At 43.9% G+C, this 16,617-nt stretch overlaps 1 protein-coding gene across 1 annotated transcript in view; it reads right to left on the bottom strand.

The window, feature by feature from the left end:
- The window catches only part of LOC145362466 (uncharacterized), a 66,645-nt gene that overhangs the window by 3,061 nt on the left and 46,967 nt on the right, over positions 1-16,617 (bottom strand). Inside the window, exons 6-8 of the mRNA XM_080218479.1 lie at positions 14,467-14,471; positions 7,462-8,308; positions 4,903-5,370 (exon numbers count right to left, since the gene is read on the bottom strand). Of these exons, the coding sequence (XP_080074605.1) occupies positions 4,903-5,370; positions 7,462-8,308; positions 14,467-14,471 (1,320 nt within the window). The remainder of the gene's footprint in view (positions 1-4,902; positions 5,371-7,461; positions 8,309-14,466; positions 14,472-16,617) is intronic.

Raw genomic sequence — 16,617 nt, forward strand, 5'->3', positions numbered from 1 at the left:
TGAAAATACATTGCAGCAATCATAGCAAGGACAGACTGTACCTGTGCTCTGTGTGAGATTTAACTGATCGTTTAATCTGAAGAGTCACAAGGACACCCACAGCATGGAGAAACCATGGAAATGTGTGGACTGTGGGAAAGGATTCAGACACCCATGTTGACTGGAAATTCACCAACGCATTCACACTGGGGTGAGGCCATTCACCTGCTCTGTGAGTGGGAAGGGATTCACTCAGTTACTCTCACTTGTTGAAACACACTGTCACTCACAGCAATGAAGACCCTTTAAATGTTCTGACAGTGGGAGCGGCTTCAAAAGATATTGGCAACTGGTGTCCCATTGTGACATTCACACTAAGGAGAGATCGTTCAGCTGCTCTCACTGCACAAAGAAGTTTAGAAGATTATCCAGCTTGCGGGCACACCAGTGGGTTCACACTGGAAAGAGACCATTTGTGTGTGGGAAGGGATTCACTCAGTCATCCCACCTGGTAACACACCAGCAAGTTCACAAGTGATGACCAGGAGTGTATTCTGCTGTTATTGCTGCTGTTAATCACATCCAAGACTGCACCATGTTCATTCTGACAGTTGGTGAAGTGGGAGGGTCGGAGGGTTTCTTTCTGCTGGACTTGGCAGTTTCAAAACTTTGCTTCCAGTGGGCTGATGCTCTTTGAGCCTGGGAGAGCACATTTCCACTGAAATGATCCACAGAAGCTGAAGAAGGACATTTATGTTATCCTGGATGGTAAATAGTGTTTTTCCCACCCATAAATACAGAGAGAGCTGGAAAAAAGCAGCAGGTTTGGCAACATCTGTGGAGAGAGAAACAGTGTTAATGTTTCATGATGTAACTCTACTTCAGAACTAAAGAGCAGGAGAAATGTGGTGAGTTTGTTGATGGGGGAGGATCAGATAGAACAAAAGTTTGTTATGGACAAAGTACTCAATGACTTGCAAAAAAAATGTGGGACGGGTGGGGAGAGTGGATTTTAGTAAAATAAGGCAGGATCTGGCCTTGACCGCTGAAGTGTTCGCCAACAGGAAGGGAACAGTCTTGCCTGGTGATTGTCGAGCGATGTTCATTCATCCGTTGTCGTAGTGTCTGCATGGTCTCCTTAATGTACTATGCCTCGGGATTTCAGTGGTCATGGGCATTTGGCCTCTGATCTTTGGGTAAATGTTCTCCAAGGTGGCCTTCATGACATATGACAGCGCAGAGTTGCTGCGCAGAAACTGATAGCCAAGTTTCGCACACATGAGGACGGCCTCAAGTGGGGTCTTGGGTTCATGTCACACTATCTGTAACCCCCATGACTTGCCTGGGCTTGCAACATCTCACTTTCTGTCCTGTCTAGAGACAATACACATCTCTTTAACCTGTGCTTAATGCTATCTCCACTCACATTGTCTGCACCTTTAAGAATTGATTAACTGTAAAGACTCACATTCTAATCAGTATTCTGTAAACTGTGTGTGCCTTTATATGCTCTGTTTCAGACCAGAACTCTCCACTCACCAGACGAAGGGGCAAACCCCGAAAGCTTGTGGGTTTACTATCAAATAAACCTGTTGGACTTTAACCTGGTGTTGTGAGACTTCTTACTGTGTTTACCCCAGTCCAATGCCAGCATCTCCACATCATAATTACAGCAATGGTAGAGTGGCTTCTTTCTGAGCTGTGGTGAATCTGTTCTGCACCATGTGCCATGGCCTTCCTGGTGTCAGATCCCCAAAACCTGACTCAATTCTCAAACAGCAGCTGAACCATTGTTGAGAAGTTTATTTTATAAAATGTCAGATGATTTTTTTAAACACACCCTCCAGCTTGAATGATTTCTGTGTCTAAACCCTTTATAACTTGGTGGAAATTTATTGAGGTACAGGGTGTAATATTTTGTGCGCTGTGGGAGAAAATAGTTTAGTCTGAGTTAGAGAGTCAAACAGGCTCTTTACTGCAGACAGCTCACCATGGCAACACTGATAAGATATTCCATTGCACAGAATCGACTCTGAAACCCTTGCCTCAGGCCTGGTTGTACTCAGTAGCCATTGATGATTTAACATGTTTTTGTGACTGTCTTGAATCAGTGACTTTAAGGCTGATGTTACTAATTTAAAATAAACCCATTCAAACTAATTTATAAAAGTCTGCATTAAAATATCAGATGGAGGAATTCACCAGAGCCTGTTAACCGCTGGGACAATGATACAACAGACATTGAGTGAGGTACAGATCCGACCTGGAAACTGGAGGAGTGAATATTGGAAATACTGTCCCTCCAGCACTCAGTGCCTTGTGACTTCACCCAAAGCTTTGGGCTCCTAGACACAGAACAGGAGCTCCTTTACATCTGGGCTTAGAGTCAGGAAGGACAAAGGTGAAGGCTGGAAATGTGCTGACAAATCAGAGATCGGTGTAAAACTGGGATCTATTCCTGACCGAGAGTGAAACAGTGGGTTTAAATTTCAGGGCTGAAAAATGATTGTTAATTATTACGGTTCCATCTAGTCAGCAGAATTTCTAATACCAGGGAGAGACACAGAAGTTCTGCTTCCCAGTCTGGAGTCCAATAGCTTCTAACTAAAACTGAAAGTGAATCCTTGGATTCTTCTGTGAAGGAACCACCTGACCTTGACCTGTCAATCAATCTTCCCACAACAATTCAAAAGGGATGTAAACTCAGAAAACTACAGGACATTCCATTAGGCCCAAATTACAAATAAAAAGGCCAATTGTGCTTTCATCAGACATCAGGCAATGAAAGAAAAAACACAGAAATAGAATTAAAATACATTCCTTAAATGCACAGTAGCATCACAAGTGAAATGTGAGCTCACTGGTGTCTCAGAAGATGAGATGCCTGATTCAATCCTTTCTGTAAGTAATTGTCAGGATTGCATTCTCATGGATGTTCCACATCTTGTATTTTATTTATGGTGGCACATCACTAAAACAGGAAATTATTGGATACAACCTGCAGCTCCTTCCTTTTCAGATATGTATAAGAAATAGGAGCAGGATTCGGCCATTTCACCCACCGAGATTGCTCTGCCAATCAATGAGATTGTGGCTGGTCAGATTATGGCTGATTGCAGCCTGAACTCCACATTCCTGCCTTGCTCCCGTTACCTTTGACTCCCTTTTGATCAAAGCTCTGGGGAACTCAGCCTTGAATATATTCAATGACCCAGCCTCCGCTGCTCTCTAAGGAGAGAGAATTCCAAAAGTGAATGAGAAGAAATTCCTCCTCTCCTCTCATTTAATTCCTCCTCACCTCCCCAATTATTATTAAACTGCGCTTCCAGTTTGAGATTTCCAGAAGGGAAAACATCCTCTCAGCATCCACTCTGTCAAACCCCCTCAGAATCTTAGGTTTCAATAAGATCATCTCTCATTCTGATAAACTCTGTGGTCAGACCCAACCTTTCCACATAAAGTAACCCCTTCATCCCAGGAATCAGCCCAGTGAACCTTCTCTGAACTGTTTCCAACACAATTGTATTTTGTGCCTTTTACTGAAAACAGGAACAAATATTTGTTCAGAGTCTGGGCCATTCCATCATTTATTGCTCAGTCTTAAAGTTTAAAGTTTATTAGTCACAAGTAAGGCTTACATTAACACAGAGATGAAGTTACTGTGAAATTCCCCTAGTTGGCACTCTATGGCGCCAGTTCAGGTCAATGCACCTAACCAACAGGTCTTTTGACTGTGGGAGGAAACCGGAGCACCCGGAGGAAACCCACGCAGACACAGGGAGGACGTGCAAACTCCATACAGACAGTGACCCAAACCGGGAATTGAACCCAATTTCCTGGCAGCGTGAGGCACAGTGTTAACCACTGCGCCGCTTCGTCTCACCTGCCAAGGAACCAATGCTCACTTCAGCTACTCTTTCCCATTTTATAAACTTGGAGAAACTTTAATTTGAATTTTTTCCTGTGAGTTTCCCCGCATTCTCCATTTTCCAAGACATTCAGTGATTTTAGAGAGGAATGGGAAGTTGAAAATCGGTAGTAGTTTGCTCGGACGGTGGGAGCAAGAGCTGGTTCTTTGAGGAGGGGGTGATGTTGGCAGTTTTGCAGATAGTGACAGGAGCCGAGGCAAGGGAACAATTAAAACAATCAGCTCAGACAGGGAAGGTGATGGTCAGCAACCTAGTGAGAATAGAGTGAAGGGAGCAGAGGGTGAGTCTCACGGAGAAGGCGAGCTCTAGAGGGGATGAGAGGAGATAGGAGAAAAACTAAAGAAAGAGGCAAGTTTAAGGCTCAGGGAAGAAGGAGATTTTAGAGACAGTTTGGCCCAATGGAAGGGAATGAATCAGTGGAGGCAGCTGATCAGATTGTCTCAATCTTAGTGACAAAGAAGCTCCATGAGCTCCTCACTCTTGTTGGAGGAAACGGGGGAGGGAGAGAATTTAAAAAGGAACTAACTTATGTTGGTGACAGTAAAAGGACTTGTCACACTATGTTTAACACAAAGCTGATTTATTTGTCCTTTATCCAGAATATTAATCTCTACCTGAAATGGAACTCATTAACATCAGAAACAGACCCAAAGAACATAGTTCAGTCCTGGATGTTATTAACAGAAGAATCCAATCTCAGTAATTACATGTGAACTCTCAGGTCTGTCAACAGGTTGGGTAAACAGATAAATCCCTTCCTACACACTGAGCAGTAAACAGCCTCTCCCCAGCATCAGTGTGCTGGTTTACAGTGAGTTGAGATGATTGTCTGAACTCAGTCCTACAGTGAGAGCATCTGAATAGTCTCTTATCAGTGTGAACACATTGACGGGACATCGGTTCCTCCAATCTTCCACGACACTTCCTGGAGTTGAGCATTCAAACATATTTCTTATCAGTGTGACTGCGCTGGTGTTTCCGCAGGTTGGCTAACCGAGTGAATCCTTTCCCACACTCGGGACAGGTGAATGGTTTCTCCCCAGTGTGAACTCGCTCATGTGCCAGCAGGTTCGATGAGTGAGTGAATCCCATCCCACAGTCAGAGCAGAGGAATGGCCTCTCCCCAGTGTGAACTCTCCGGTGGTTCAGCAGGTTGTATGAATGAGTGAATCGCTTTCCACAGTCAGAGCAGATGAACGGCCTCTCCCCAGTGTGAATTCGCTGATGTGTCACCAGACTGGATGACTGAGTGAATCCCTTCCCACACACCGGGCAGGTGAACTGTCGTTCCCCAGTGTGATTTCGCCCATGAGCTTTCAGTTCAAATGGGTAATTGAAACCCTTCCCACAGTCCCCACATTTATAGGGTCTCTCTCCAGTGTGAACGTGCTTGTGTCTCAACAAGCCAGATGATCGGCTGTAGCCTTGCCCACACTCAGAACATGTGTACGGTTTCTCCCCACTCTTAACGGTGCTTTTACCTTCCATGTTCAAATTCTGATGATACTGAAGTTCTGATGAATTGGGTGACTCTCAGATCCTGAGGTGATGTTCAAATTTCCCAACTGTAAATCCTCAACTTCCAATACCCCTGTGAAATTGATTTAAAACAGAAAAAAAGGGAATGAGAGAGAACCCACAAAACACAAAGGCAGGTTGTGAAATCGAGCTGAACGAATCTGGTAATTTGTGAAGCTGGCAGTAGGAAAAAATGACCATGAAAACTGCTTGATTGTCACAAAAACCCAACTGGCCTCTATGGGAGGTGAGAGAAAGAGGTGAAGGAGAGAGATTTTTTATATCTACAAGACATATTAAGAGAGTAGTCAGCAAAGCAAATTTGACCCCGAGCTTCATAAAGTGTGATATTGATATATAAACAGGGAAGTTATTCTGAATATTTATAAAGCTCTGGGCACCACTTAAGACCCCGCCCCTCATTCACTCTGATTGGTTGGAGGATGAGCCGCTCTCCCTCGGTTCTCTTCCTATTGGTTTCAATCTGTCGTCAATCAGCCCCGGGCATTGTGACACGGGGCATGCTCAGTGCGGCTCATGTCCAGGGACAGACACTTGTTAGTTTCACCTTCAGGTGGGAAGGAGGTGGTTAAGCAGAGGCAGCGTTAGGGGCGGTAAGTGGGAGGGGAGGCCTCAACATTCAGGGCACACCCCATTCATCAGGGTCTGGATATTATCAGCCTTTGAGTTTAACAGTAGAGTTCCAGCTCATTACCATTTACTTTTTAAAAGAAGTCCTCATTTTCCCTGTCTCTCTTTCCAAAATCTTAAAACTGTGTTCATAAGTTTGTAAGATTAGGAGCAGAATTAGGCCATTTGGCCCATCGAGTTTTCTCTGCCATTCGATCATGGCTGATATGCTCCTCCTCCTCATTTTCCTGCTTTCTCCCCATAACCCTTCAACCCATTACCAATTAAAAATCTGTCTAACTCCTCCTTAAAATTTACTCACTATCCCAGCATCCACCGCACTTTGGGGTAGTGAATTCCACAGATTCACAGCCCTTTAGGAGAAGTGGTTTCGCCTCAACTCTATCTTAAATTTGCTATCCCTTATCCTTAGACTACGACCTCTCATCCTAGAATGCCCCACAAGAGAAAGTATCTGCTCCACATCTACTTTATCCACACCTTTTATAATCTTGTATACCTTAATTTGATCTTCCCTCATTCTTCTAAATTCCAGAGAATATAAATTGGAAAAAATTGTTCAGAGTGCGGCCAACTCCGCACTCCGAATGAGGATGGATAAAAGACAGCACACCTGTTTGTGTGGAGTTTGCACATTCTCCTCTTGTCTGCATGGGTTTCCTCCGGGTGCTCCGGTTTCCTCCCACAATCCAAAGATTTGCGGGTTAGGTTGATTGGACATGCTACAGAATTGCCCCTTAGTGTCCTGAGATGCGTAGGTTAGAGGAATTAGTGGGTAACTATGGAGGGATATGGGGGTAGGACCTGGGTGGGATTGTGGTTGGTGCAGACTCAATGGGCCCAGTGCCCCTTTCTGCACTGTAGAGATTCTACGATTCTTCTATGACCTGTAGTGGTCGGAAAAAGACTATTTACGATCCAGTATAAAGTTAATGTACTATATAGAAACTAAGGGCAGGCCATTTGAGTCCGCTCCACCATTCAATATGATCATGGCTGATCCACTACCTCAATGCTATATCCTCCCCATACCACCTGAAGCCATTAAAATCTAAAACAAAAACTATCTCTTCCTTGAATATATTCAGTAATTTGAATTCCACAGCCTTCTGTGATAGAGAATTCCCCACGGTCACTGTCCTTTGAATTATGAATTTTTTCCTCATCTCAGTCTCATCTGACATCTGCTTTCGTGGATCATTTCAGTGGGAATGTGCCATCGCTCAAAGGGAATCAGCCACAGGAATGAAAATTGAGAGACCGGCCAGTCCAACAGCAAGAAACCCTCTGACCTCCCACTTCACCAACTGTCAGAATGAACATGCTTCAGTCCGGGATATGATTAACAGCAGCAATAACAGCAGAATCCAACTCCTGTCATCACTTGTGAATGGGTTGATGTTTCAACAAGGTGGATAACTGAGTGAATCCCTTCCCACACACAGAGCAGGTAAATGGCTTCTCTCCAGTGTGGATTCGCTGATGTGACAGCAGGGTGGATGACTGAGTGAATCCCTTCCCACAGTTACAGCAGGTGAATGGTCTCTCCCCAGTGTGAACTCGCTGGTGTATCAGCAGCGTGGATGTCCGAGTGAATCCCTTCCCACAATCAGAACAGGTAAATGGTCTCTCTCCAGTGTGAACTCGCTGGTGTGTCTGCAGCGCAGATAAATCACTGAATCCCTTCTCACACTCTGAGCAGGTAAATGGCCTCTCCCCAGTGTGAACTCGCTGGTGTCTCAACAGGTGGAATGACCGAATGAATCCCTTTCCACACACAGAGCAGGAGAATGGCTTCTCCCCAGTGTGAACTCGCTGATGTGTCAGCAGGGTGGCTAACTGGGTGAATCCTGTCCCACAACTGGAACAGGTAAATGGTCTCTCCCCAGTGTGAACTCGCTGGTGTGTCAGCAGAGTGGAAGACCGAGAGAATCCCTTCCCACAATTGGAGCAGATGAACGGTCTCTCTCCAGTATGAACTCTCTTGTGTCTCAGCAGGCTGGAGGAATCTCCGAATCCTTTCCCGCACACGGAGCAGGTGAACGGTCTCTCCCCAGTGTGAACGAGCTGGTGTGTCAGCAGATGGGATGACTGAGTGAATCCCTTCCCACAACTGGAACAGGTGAACAGTCTCTCCCCAGTGTGAACTCGCTGGTGTTTCAGCAAGTTGGAAGACTGATTGAATCCTTTCCCACAATTGGAGCAGGTGAACGGTTTCTCCCCAGTGTGAACTCGCTGGTGTGCCAGTAGGGTGGAGGAATCTGCGAATCCTTTCCCACAATTGGAGCAGGTGAACGGTTTCTCCCCAGTGTGACGGCGTTGATGTGTTTCCAGCCCAGACGGGAATTTGAATCGCTTTCCACAATCCCCACATTTCCACAGTTTTCCCATGGTATGGGTGTCTGCATCTCAGTGCTTTTCCTGTCACTCTGATGGTTTCCCCAACGTAATGAATGACTCTATCAGAGCTTGATGTGAAATTTTGTTTGAGATTTCGGATGGCAAATCCTCCCCTTTTAACATCCTGTAAAAGGAGTTTACAAATGTCATCACAGTCAGTACAGCTCAGAAATTGAGAATAGGCAACCCTAGTTGCTGTGGAATATCCCTCACTGGTTTAAAGTGAATAATGAATTTAAAACATCACTGCGAGTCAGCAAATCAATCAAAATGCTCACATAGGAGTAGAATTTATCTCCAGATGTACAGAAATCAGAAATAATGAAATTATGTTCAATTTGTACAGAATTTTAGAATCCACAGAACCCTTGCAGTGCAGGAACTGCATCAAGTCTGCACCGATGACTTGGATGAATGAACATGGTTCAATCCTAGACATAATTAACAGCAGCAATAACAGCAGAATCCAACCCCTGTCATCACTTGTGAACTTGCTCGTATCTCAGCAGGTGGAACGACTGAGTGAATTCCTTCCCATAGTCAGAACAGGTAAATGGCCCCTCACCAACGCGAACTCACCAATGTGTCAGCAGGTGGAATGACCGACTGAACCCTCCCCACACAAAGTGCAGGTGATCAGCCTTTCCTCAGTGTGAACTTGCTGGTGAATCACACCAGCCCTAGAGCCATGGAATCTCACACAGATAACAGAGCACAGCACTAAAAACTCTGAACTGTAGATGAGTGTTCAATAATACTCACTTCTGGAACAATTTCACTATTTTCAAATTTAAACTTGCTGCTGGAGCCTGCAGCTGGAAAGATGTCAGAAGCACTGGAGTCAGAGAAAAACTGCAGTCTCTAAATCTTCTCACTCCCTTTAAAAGCAAATTACAAGAGTCATGTGTCAACTGTGGTTTGAAATTACGAGATAAACATTTTTCTTTGTTTGAGATTGCTGTGTAAATCCTCCCCTTCTAAACCCCTGGAAAAGGAGTTTCCAAATCCATCATTCAGTCCAGGATAGAAACAGGGAATATTCTCTCCTCCTGTTTCCTAATGTAGGATGATTTAAGATCAATATGTTTAAATTGGGAGTAGTTCAGACAAGGTAAGTTAAGCTGATTTGGGACACAAATGGGTTTGTTTTATGAAGAAAGTTTGGGCAGGGTGCATCTATAATCATTGAATTTTAGAGAAATGAGATTCTAACTTATTGAAGCATATAAAATTATCTGGGTGTTTGACAAAATAAGTCCTGAAAGGATGTTTCTCCTCAACGGTGAATCTAGGACACCAGGTCATTTAAAAATAAAGCTCTAAGACAAAGATGCTTACCACTTGAACACACCACCCTGACTTCCTGTCCACACATCCATCCTTGGCCTTTTGCAATGTTCAATTGAACCCCAAAGCAAACCAAAAGGACAGTACCTCATCTTCCGAATGGGCACTTCACAGCCTTCGGAACTGAACATTGAGTGAACAACTTTACAGCGTGATCTCTCTCCTCCACCACCAGCGAATTTCCATTAGTTTTACTTAATTTTGTTTCATTTTTTTCATCTCTTTCATCCATTTGTATCATTCTTCTTTCTCTCTTCCATTTTTCCACTTCCCTATTCCCACTCTCCTTCTTGTGCCTCCCCACTCCAGGCCAACTGCCTTAACCATCTATACCTCTGCTCTGCCAAACAAAACATTCTGATCTCTTAATGGTCACTGCTAACCACTGTGCCACAGTGGGCAGCATGGTGGCACAGTGGTTGCACTGCTGCCTCACAGCACCAGGGTTCAATTCCCAGCTTGGGTCACTGTCTGTGTGGAGTTGGCACGTTCTCCCCATGTCTGTGTGGGTTTTGTCCAGGTGCTCAGGTTTCCTCCCACAGACCCAAGATGTGCAGGTTAGGTGGAATGGCCATGCTAAATTGCCCCTTCGTATTAGGGGTACTAGCTTGTTAAGTGCATGAGCTTATGGGGATAGGGGCTGGGTGGGACTGTGATCAGTGCAGACTCGAGGGGGCCAAATGGCCGCCTTCTGCACTGTAAGATTCTGATTCTCTGATTTTTAGCAACTTCTCAGTCATCTTTATCCTCACTTACATTCCCTTCAACCCATTCCACCCCATAGTATAATTTTTTTTGATTCTCTTTACCCTTAGCTCTGACATAGGATCATCCAGACTGGAAACATTACCTCTATTTTCTCCCCACAGAAGCTGTCAGACCTGCTGAGATTTTCCAGCATTGTCTGCTTTAGCTCCGCCCACTGACCGCGCATGCGCTCTGCTCCCCGCTGAACAAAGATGGCGGCCGCGGCGCGGGGCCGAATCCCCGATAAAATCCCCGCAGCTGCAAACCCGGGACCCGCAGGCTCTGATTCGGACCTTGCGGTCTACAGCGGGTGTTTGTGAAGCCTCCGCTCCCTCCCCACCTCGACTCCCGGCTCTATTTCTCCCTCCACCCCACCGACTCTCACCCGCTAAAAAAAACCATCTCCCACACTCGCAAGCTCCGAGGAAAGTGACACTGCGCATGCTCCAGAGGCAGCACCGCGCCTGCGTACTGGCCACCTGTGGAGTGGATAGGGGACTTTCACACCCGCAGCGAATGCTGGGTGATAACTGCACCACTGAAATTTCAAAGAGTTAATACAAAATAAAATTGTTAACATTTGAGATAAATTAACAAAATATTGTGAATTGGTGATCTTCTGTGCTCCATTTCTGGAAGTTCTGCTGTGGATCACACAGAGGTATCAAAGCTTTTTTACCGTTTCCCCTCTCACTCCTTCCTTGATTGTGTTGATTCTGGCTGGGTTCAATTATGATGTGGAGATGTCGGCGTTGAACTGGGGTGAGCACAAAGGTCTCACAATACCAGGTTAAAGTCCAACAGGTTTATTTGGTAGCACAAGCTTTTGGAGTGTTCTTCCTTCAGTTGAGTGAAGAATTGTGTTCACAAACAGGGCAAACATAGACACAGACTCAATTTACAAGTTAATGGTTGGAATGCGAGTCTTTACAGGTAATCAAGTCTTTACAGGTACAGACAATGTGAGTGGAGAGAGGGTTAAGCACAGGTTAAAGAGGTGTGAATTGTCTCCAGCCAGGACAGTTACTGAGATTTTGCAAGTCCAGGCAAGTTGTGGGAGTTCTCATTTCACAGCAGAAATATGTAATAACTCTCCAAAAGAAAAAATCCAGAAGAATAATTTTGAAAAAGAGTTGACTAATTTCATATTCTCCAGTCAAGTTAGGATGGTTATTACTGTCAGAAACAAAACCTGACTCTCAGAATGAACATTGTTCAGTCCAACTGGGTGGCATGGTGGCACTGTGGCTAGCACTGCTGTCTCATAGCGTTAGGGACCCAGGTGCGATTCCCAGCTTGAGCCACTGTCTTATGGAGTCAGCACGTTCTCTCTGTATCTGCATAAGTTTCCTCTGGGTGCTTTGGTTTCCTCCCACATTCCGAAAAATGTGCTGGTTAGGTGCATTGGCCATGCTAAATTCTCCAAAATTCAGTGTATCCGGACACTGGAGTGGGGCAACTAGGGAATTTTCAGAGTAACTTCATTGCAGAGTTAATGTAAACCTACTTGTGACACTACTAAATAAACTTAAAAAAAAGTAGTAATGTCAATAGAAGCCAATCTCTGTAGTCACATGTGATCTCACTGGTGTTTAATCAGGTTGGGTGACTGAATGAAGCTCTTCCCTGTGTGAGCTCACTGGGGTCTCAACAGGTTGAAAGGGCAAATCCTTTCCCACATATGGAGCAGATGAATGACATCACCCTTGAATGAATGAGCATAAGATCATAAGACATAGGAGCAGAATTCGGCCACTCGACCCATCAAGTCTGCTCTGCCATTCAGTCATGGCTGATATTTTTCTCACCCCCATTCTTCTGCCTTTTCCCCATAACCCTTGATTCCCTTATTAATCATGAATGAGTTGGTGTTTCAACACTTCTTGTCTGCTTTTAAAATTTTTACACATTTAAAACATTTAAGAGGACTATTTTCAGTGTGAAGAATTTCAGTGAGGCAGGATGACTGAGCGAATCCCTTCACACACAAGTTAGGGTCTGTAATGCACTTCTGATTGTGTGGTGCAGACAGATTCAATTGAAGTATTCAAAGGGCAATGAGACATCATTTGAATAGGAAGAATGTGCAGAAATACAGGGCGAAGGTGGCTAGTTGAGTTATGCATTCAGAGAACCGGGGCAGACATAATGGGTCATGTGGCCTCCTTCTGCACCAAAGCTATTTGGTGATTCTGTGAAATCTTGAAAAGCACAAAAATGCTGGAATAAAACTCAGCAGGTGAGGCAGCATCTGTGCAGAGAAAGAAACAGTGTTAATATTTCAGGTCTGTGACCTCTCATCAGAACTGGGAAAAGTTAGAAATGTAACAGGTTTGGAGAAAGCGGAGGAGTGTGACATGGACTAAAGGAAAGTCTGTGACAGGGTGGAAGACAGGAGAGATTGAATGAAAGAAAAGTAAATCCCCCAGAGCCAGAGGGAATGGAGATGGAGTGGGAAAAAAAACAAAAGCTGTGTCAGGACCAGGGGAGTGGGGGAGGGGGGGGGGAGGGGTTGGTTGTTGACTGAAAGGAGGAAAAATGAAACAATCAAAGACAAAGAAACAGAATGGGCTGAGAGTTAACTCTCTGAAATTGATGGACTGAATGTTGAGTCCAGAAGGCTGTATAGTGTGGAGGGAGTGGGTGAGTGGGAGCGTGGGAGCATGTTCTCCTGGGCCTGCTCTAGACCCTGGTTAGAACAGTAATCTGTAGATCCAGGATAGGAGGGGCTGAAGGGGGAGACAGGGGTCACTCTGGTTGATCTTCTGTGGTCTTTGTCTGTGCCCAGGTGGCCCTGAAGAGGGAGATTCTGTTGGGACTTTGTTGTTGATTTTGGTCTTTTAGTTTGATTGAACAATAAGTTTGGGGAAACGAGGGGGAAGAGTGTTCCAGAGAAACTGGAATTATCTGTTTTGAATTTCTATTCTGCATTGACAGTGACACTGACACCGTCAACTCCTTTTTTTAAATTAAAAGGGAAGGATTTAATGATAGGAAATTAAAACCAAACATTAGATCAAAATTCGACAGGGTCACTCGATCCACCAGGACCTGAATTTCACAGAATCGTGGTGCAGGAGACCACTTGGCCCATCATGTTTACACTGGCCCTCCAAATGAACATTATGGCTTATTGCCATTCTCCTGCCTTTTCTCCATACCCTTTGTTAGGGAACTTTACTAACTGTCCCATTCTTCACTCCCCCGAGAATCCAGACAAATATTTTCAAAGTTTAAAATTGGCCTTTATTCAATCTAATAGCAGGGGAAACCTGATTCCACACGTGACATACAGGCTCCCAGAGCAAAGGAATACAACAGCAATTATATCTTTAACATCAACTATGAGTCATTAACACACAAATCAAAGTTGTAAACTTATTCAAATGTACTCAATATCCAATCCCAACTAATAGTTCTGATTACTTCATTTGTTTTCCACATTAGTGTTTTACCAATGACAGCAGCCCTACGCTTGCCTAATTACAATATTCAGTCAACAGGGCACATCTACACAGTTACATTATCAATAAACACATGAATGTGGTCCTTGACTGTTTGGCAACCTGAGTGGTGACTTATGATTTCTGTCAAAATACACTGCAGTCTGTTATCTGAAAGCAATGATGTTGTAGTTACAGCCCTCCTGTGGTCCATCAAAGGCCCCATGTCGATTGTTTTTGCGGCTGTATCTTGCAGCTCGAGCAGTTTCTCAGGAACTTTGCTGCATTGAATGATTTTTAACCCTTTCGCCATCTATCCCAGGTATTAGTGCAGTGGACCTTCTCTGAACTGCTTCTTACACATTTATATCCTTAAGGAGATGAATAATACTCCAACTGTGGTCACATCAGTGTTCTGTATAACTGACGAATAACGTCTCTTCTTTTGTAACTAATTCTTTTCATAATAAACAATAACATTCCATTAACTTTCCTGATTACTTGCTGGACCTACCTTTTGTGATTCATGCACAAAGACACACAGATCCCTCTGAATCCTTCACTGTTTTGATGATATACTTTGTTTTTATTCTTCCTACCAAAATGGACAATTTCACATTTGTCCACATTTATATTATATTTACTGGTTCTTTGCCCACTCGCTTAACCTATGTCCCTTTATAGCCTCCTTCCATCCTTTTCATTACTTACTTTTCCAGCTAGCTTTATATCATCAGCAAATTTAACAACCATATCTTCAATTCCCTTATCGGAGTCATTGAGACAAATGGTAAAAAGGTTGAGGTCCTAGCATTGATCCCTGTGGCACACCACTCTTCACATACAGCCAACTAGAAAAAAGACCCATTTATGCCAACCATTTCCTATTAACTAGCCAATCTTCTTTCTGTGTCAATATGTTACCATTCCGCCCCCCGCCCCATGAGGAGTTTTCATTTTCCACAATAACCTTTGATGTGGTAGCTTACAAATGCATTCTGGAAATCTCAGTACATTCACCTTTACGCACCTCTGGTTCCCCTTTATCCACGGCACATGTGAATCCTTCAAAGAACTGAAAAAATAGATTGAATATGATTTCCCTTTCTCAAAACCGTGTTGACTCTCCTTCATAGCCAGATTTTTTTCTCACTACCATGCTGTAACATATTTAATAATAACTTCTAACATTTTTCCTATGACATGTTAACTGTTCTGTAGTTTCCTGCTTTTTGCCTCTCTCTTTTGAATAAAGGAGTTACATTTGCTACTTTCCAATCTAATGGAACTTCCACCAAAACCAGAGAATTTTGGAAAATTAAAAACAATGCATCAATGATCTCACCAGTCATTTCTACCCGTCTTCAGCTGAAGAACAGTCTCATGGCCTCAAAACGTCAACTCTGTTTCTCCCTTCACAGATGCTGCCCGACCTGCTGAGTCTTTCCAGCATTTTCTGTTTTCAATTAAGATTATCAGAATCCACAGTACTTTGCTTCTAGTTTATGAGCTACTTCTTTTAAGAGCCTAGAATGGAGTACATCAAGGCCCAGGATTTGTCAGCCCACAGCTCCAACCATTTGCTCTGTACCACTTCATAAGTGACAGCAGTTTTCCTGAGTTTCTCCCTCCTTTCCACACCCTGATAGGATATAACTTCTATCCTCGATACTATCGGATACAGTATTAAACTACAGTGAAGACTGATGCAGAATGCCTGTTGAATTCATCTTCCATCTCCTTACTTTTTATTATTAATTCCCCAGAATCACTTTCTCCTGGACCAACATTCACTTTGTTAACTCTTTTTTATTTAAATATCCAGAGAAACATTTACTATCTATCTTTATATTTCTAACTGCCTTCTCTCGTACTCAAATTCTTCTCTCCTTATTAATCTTTTTATCATTCTTTGCTGTTTATATTCTGTCTAGTTTTCTGACCTACCACCCGTCTTTGTGCAATTCTTGGCTTTTTTCTTTAAGTTTTATACTATCTTTAACTTCTCTAATGAACCACGACGGTGGATCCTCCTCTTGGAATTTTTCTTTCTCATTGGAATCAGTATCTGTTCTGGGTATTCTGAAATATCCCTTTCAATATCTGCCACTGCACCTCTATTGACCTGTCCCTTAACCTCATTTGCTGGTTCACTTACATTGAACACAGCTCAGTCCTTGATGTGATTAACAGATAAATCCAATCACTGTGGTTAGTTGTAAACTCGCTGGTGAATCAGCAGTGTGGATGGTCGACTGTATCTCTTCTGAAACTCAGGGCAGTTGAATGGTTTCTCCCCAGTCTGAACTCACTGGTGTGTAGTCAGCTCAGAAGACTGAGTGAATCCATTCCCACACTCAGAGCAGGTGAATGGCCTCCCCCCAGTGTGAGTGCACTGCTGAGTTTCTAGCTCTGACAAGTAACTGAGTCTCTCCTCAGAGTCTCCACATTTCCACTGTCTCCCTAATGTGACTGTGGTTGTGAATGGTGTTGTTTCCTTCCAGGTTCGAAATTCTCCACTGTTTAGGTTACGGTAAATTGTGTGGCTCCATCCAATCCTGATCTGACATTTTCCGTGAGTTTCCTGACCCCCTAATCCTCCC

This window comes from Carcharhinus amblyrhynchos, unplaced genomic scaffold, assembly GCF_965287045.1.
Source record: "Carcharhinus amblyrhynchos unplaced genomic scaffold, sCarAmb.v2.hapA scaffold_38, whole genome shotgun sequence".
NCBI lineage: Eukaryota > Metazoa > Chordata > Chondrichthyes > Carcharhiniformes > Carcharhinidae > Carcharhinus > Carcharhinus amblyrhynchos.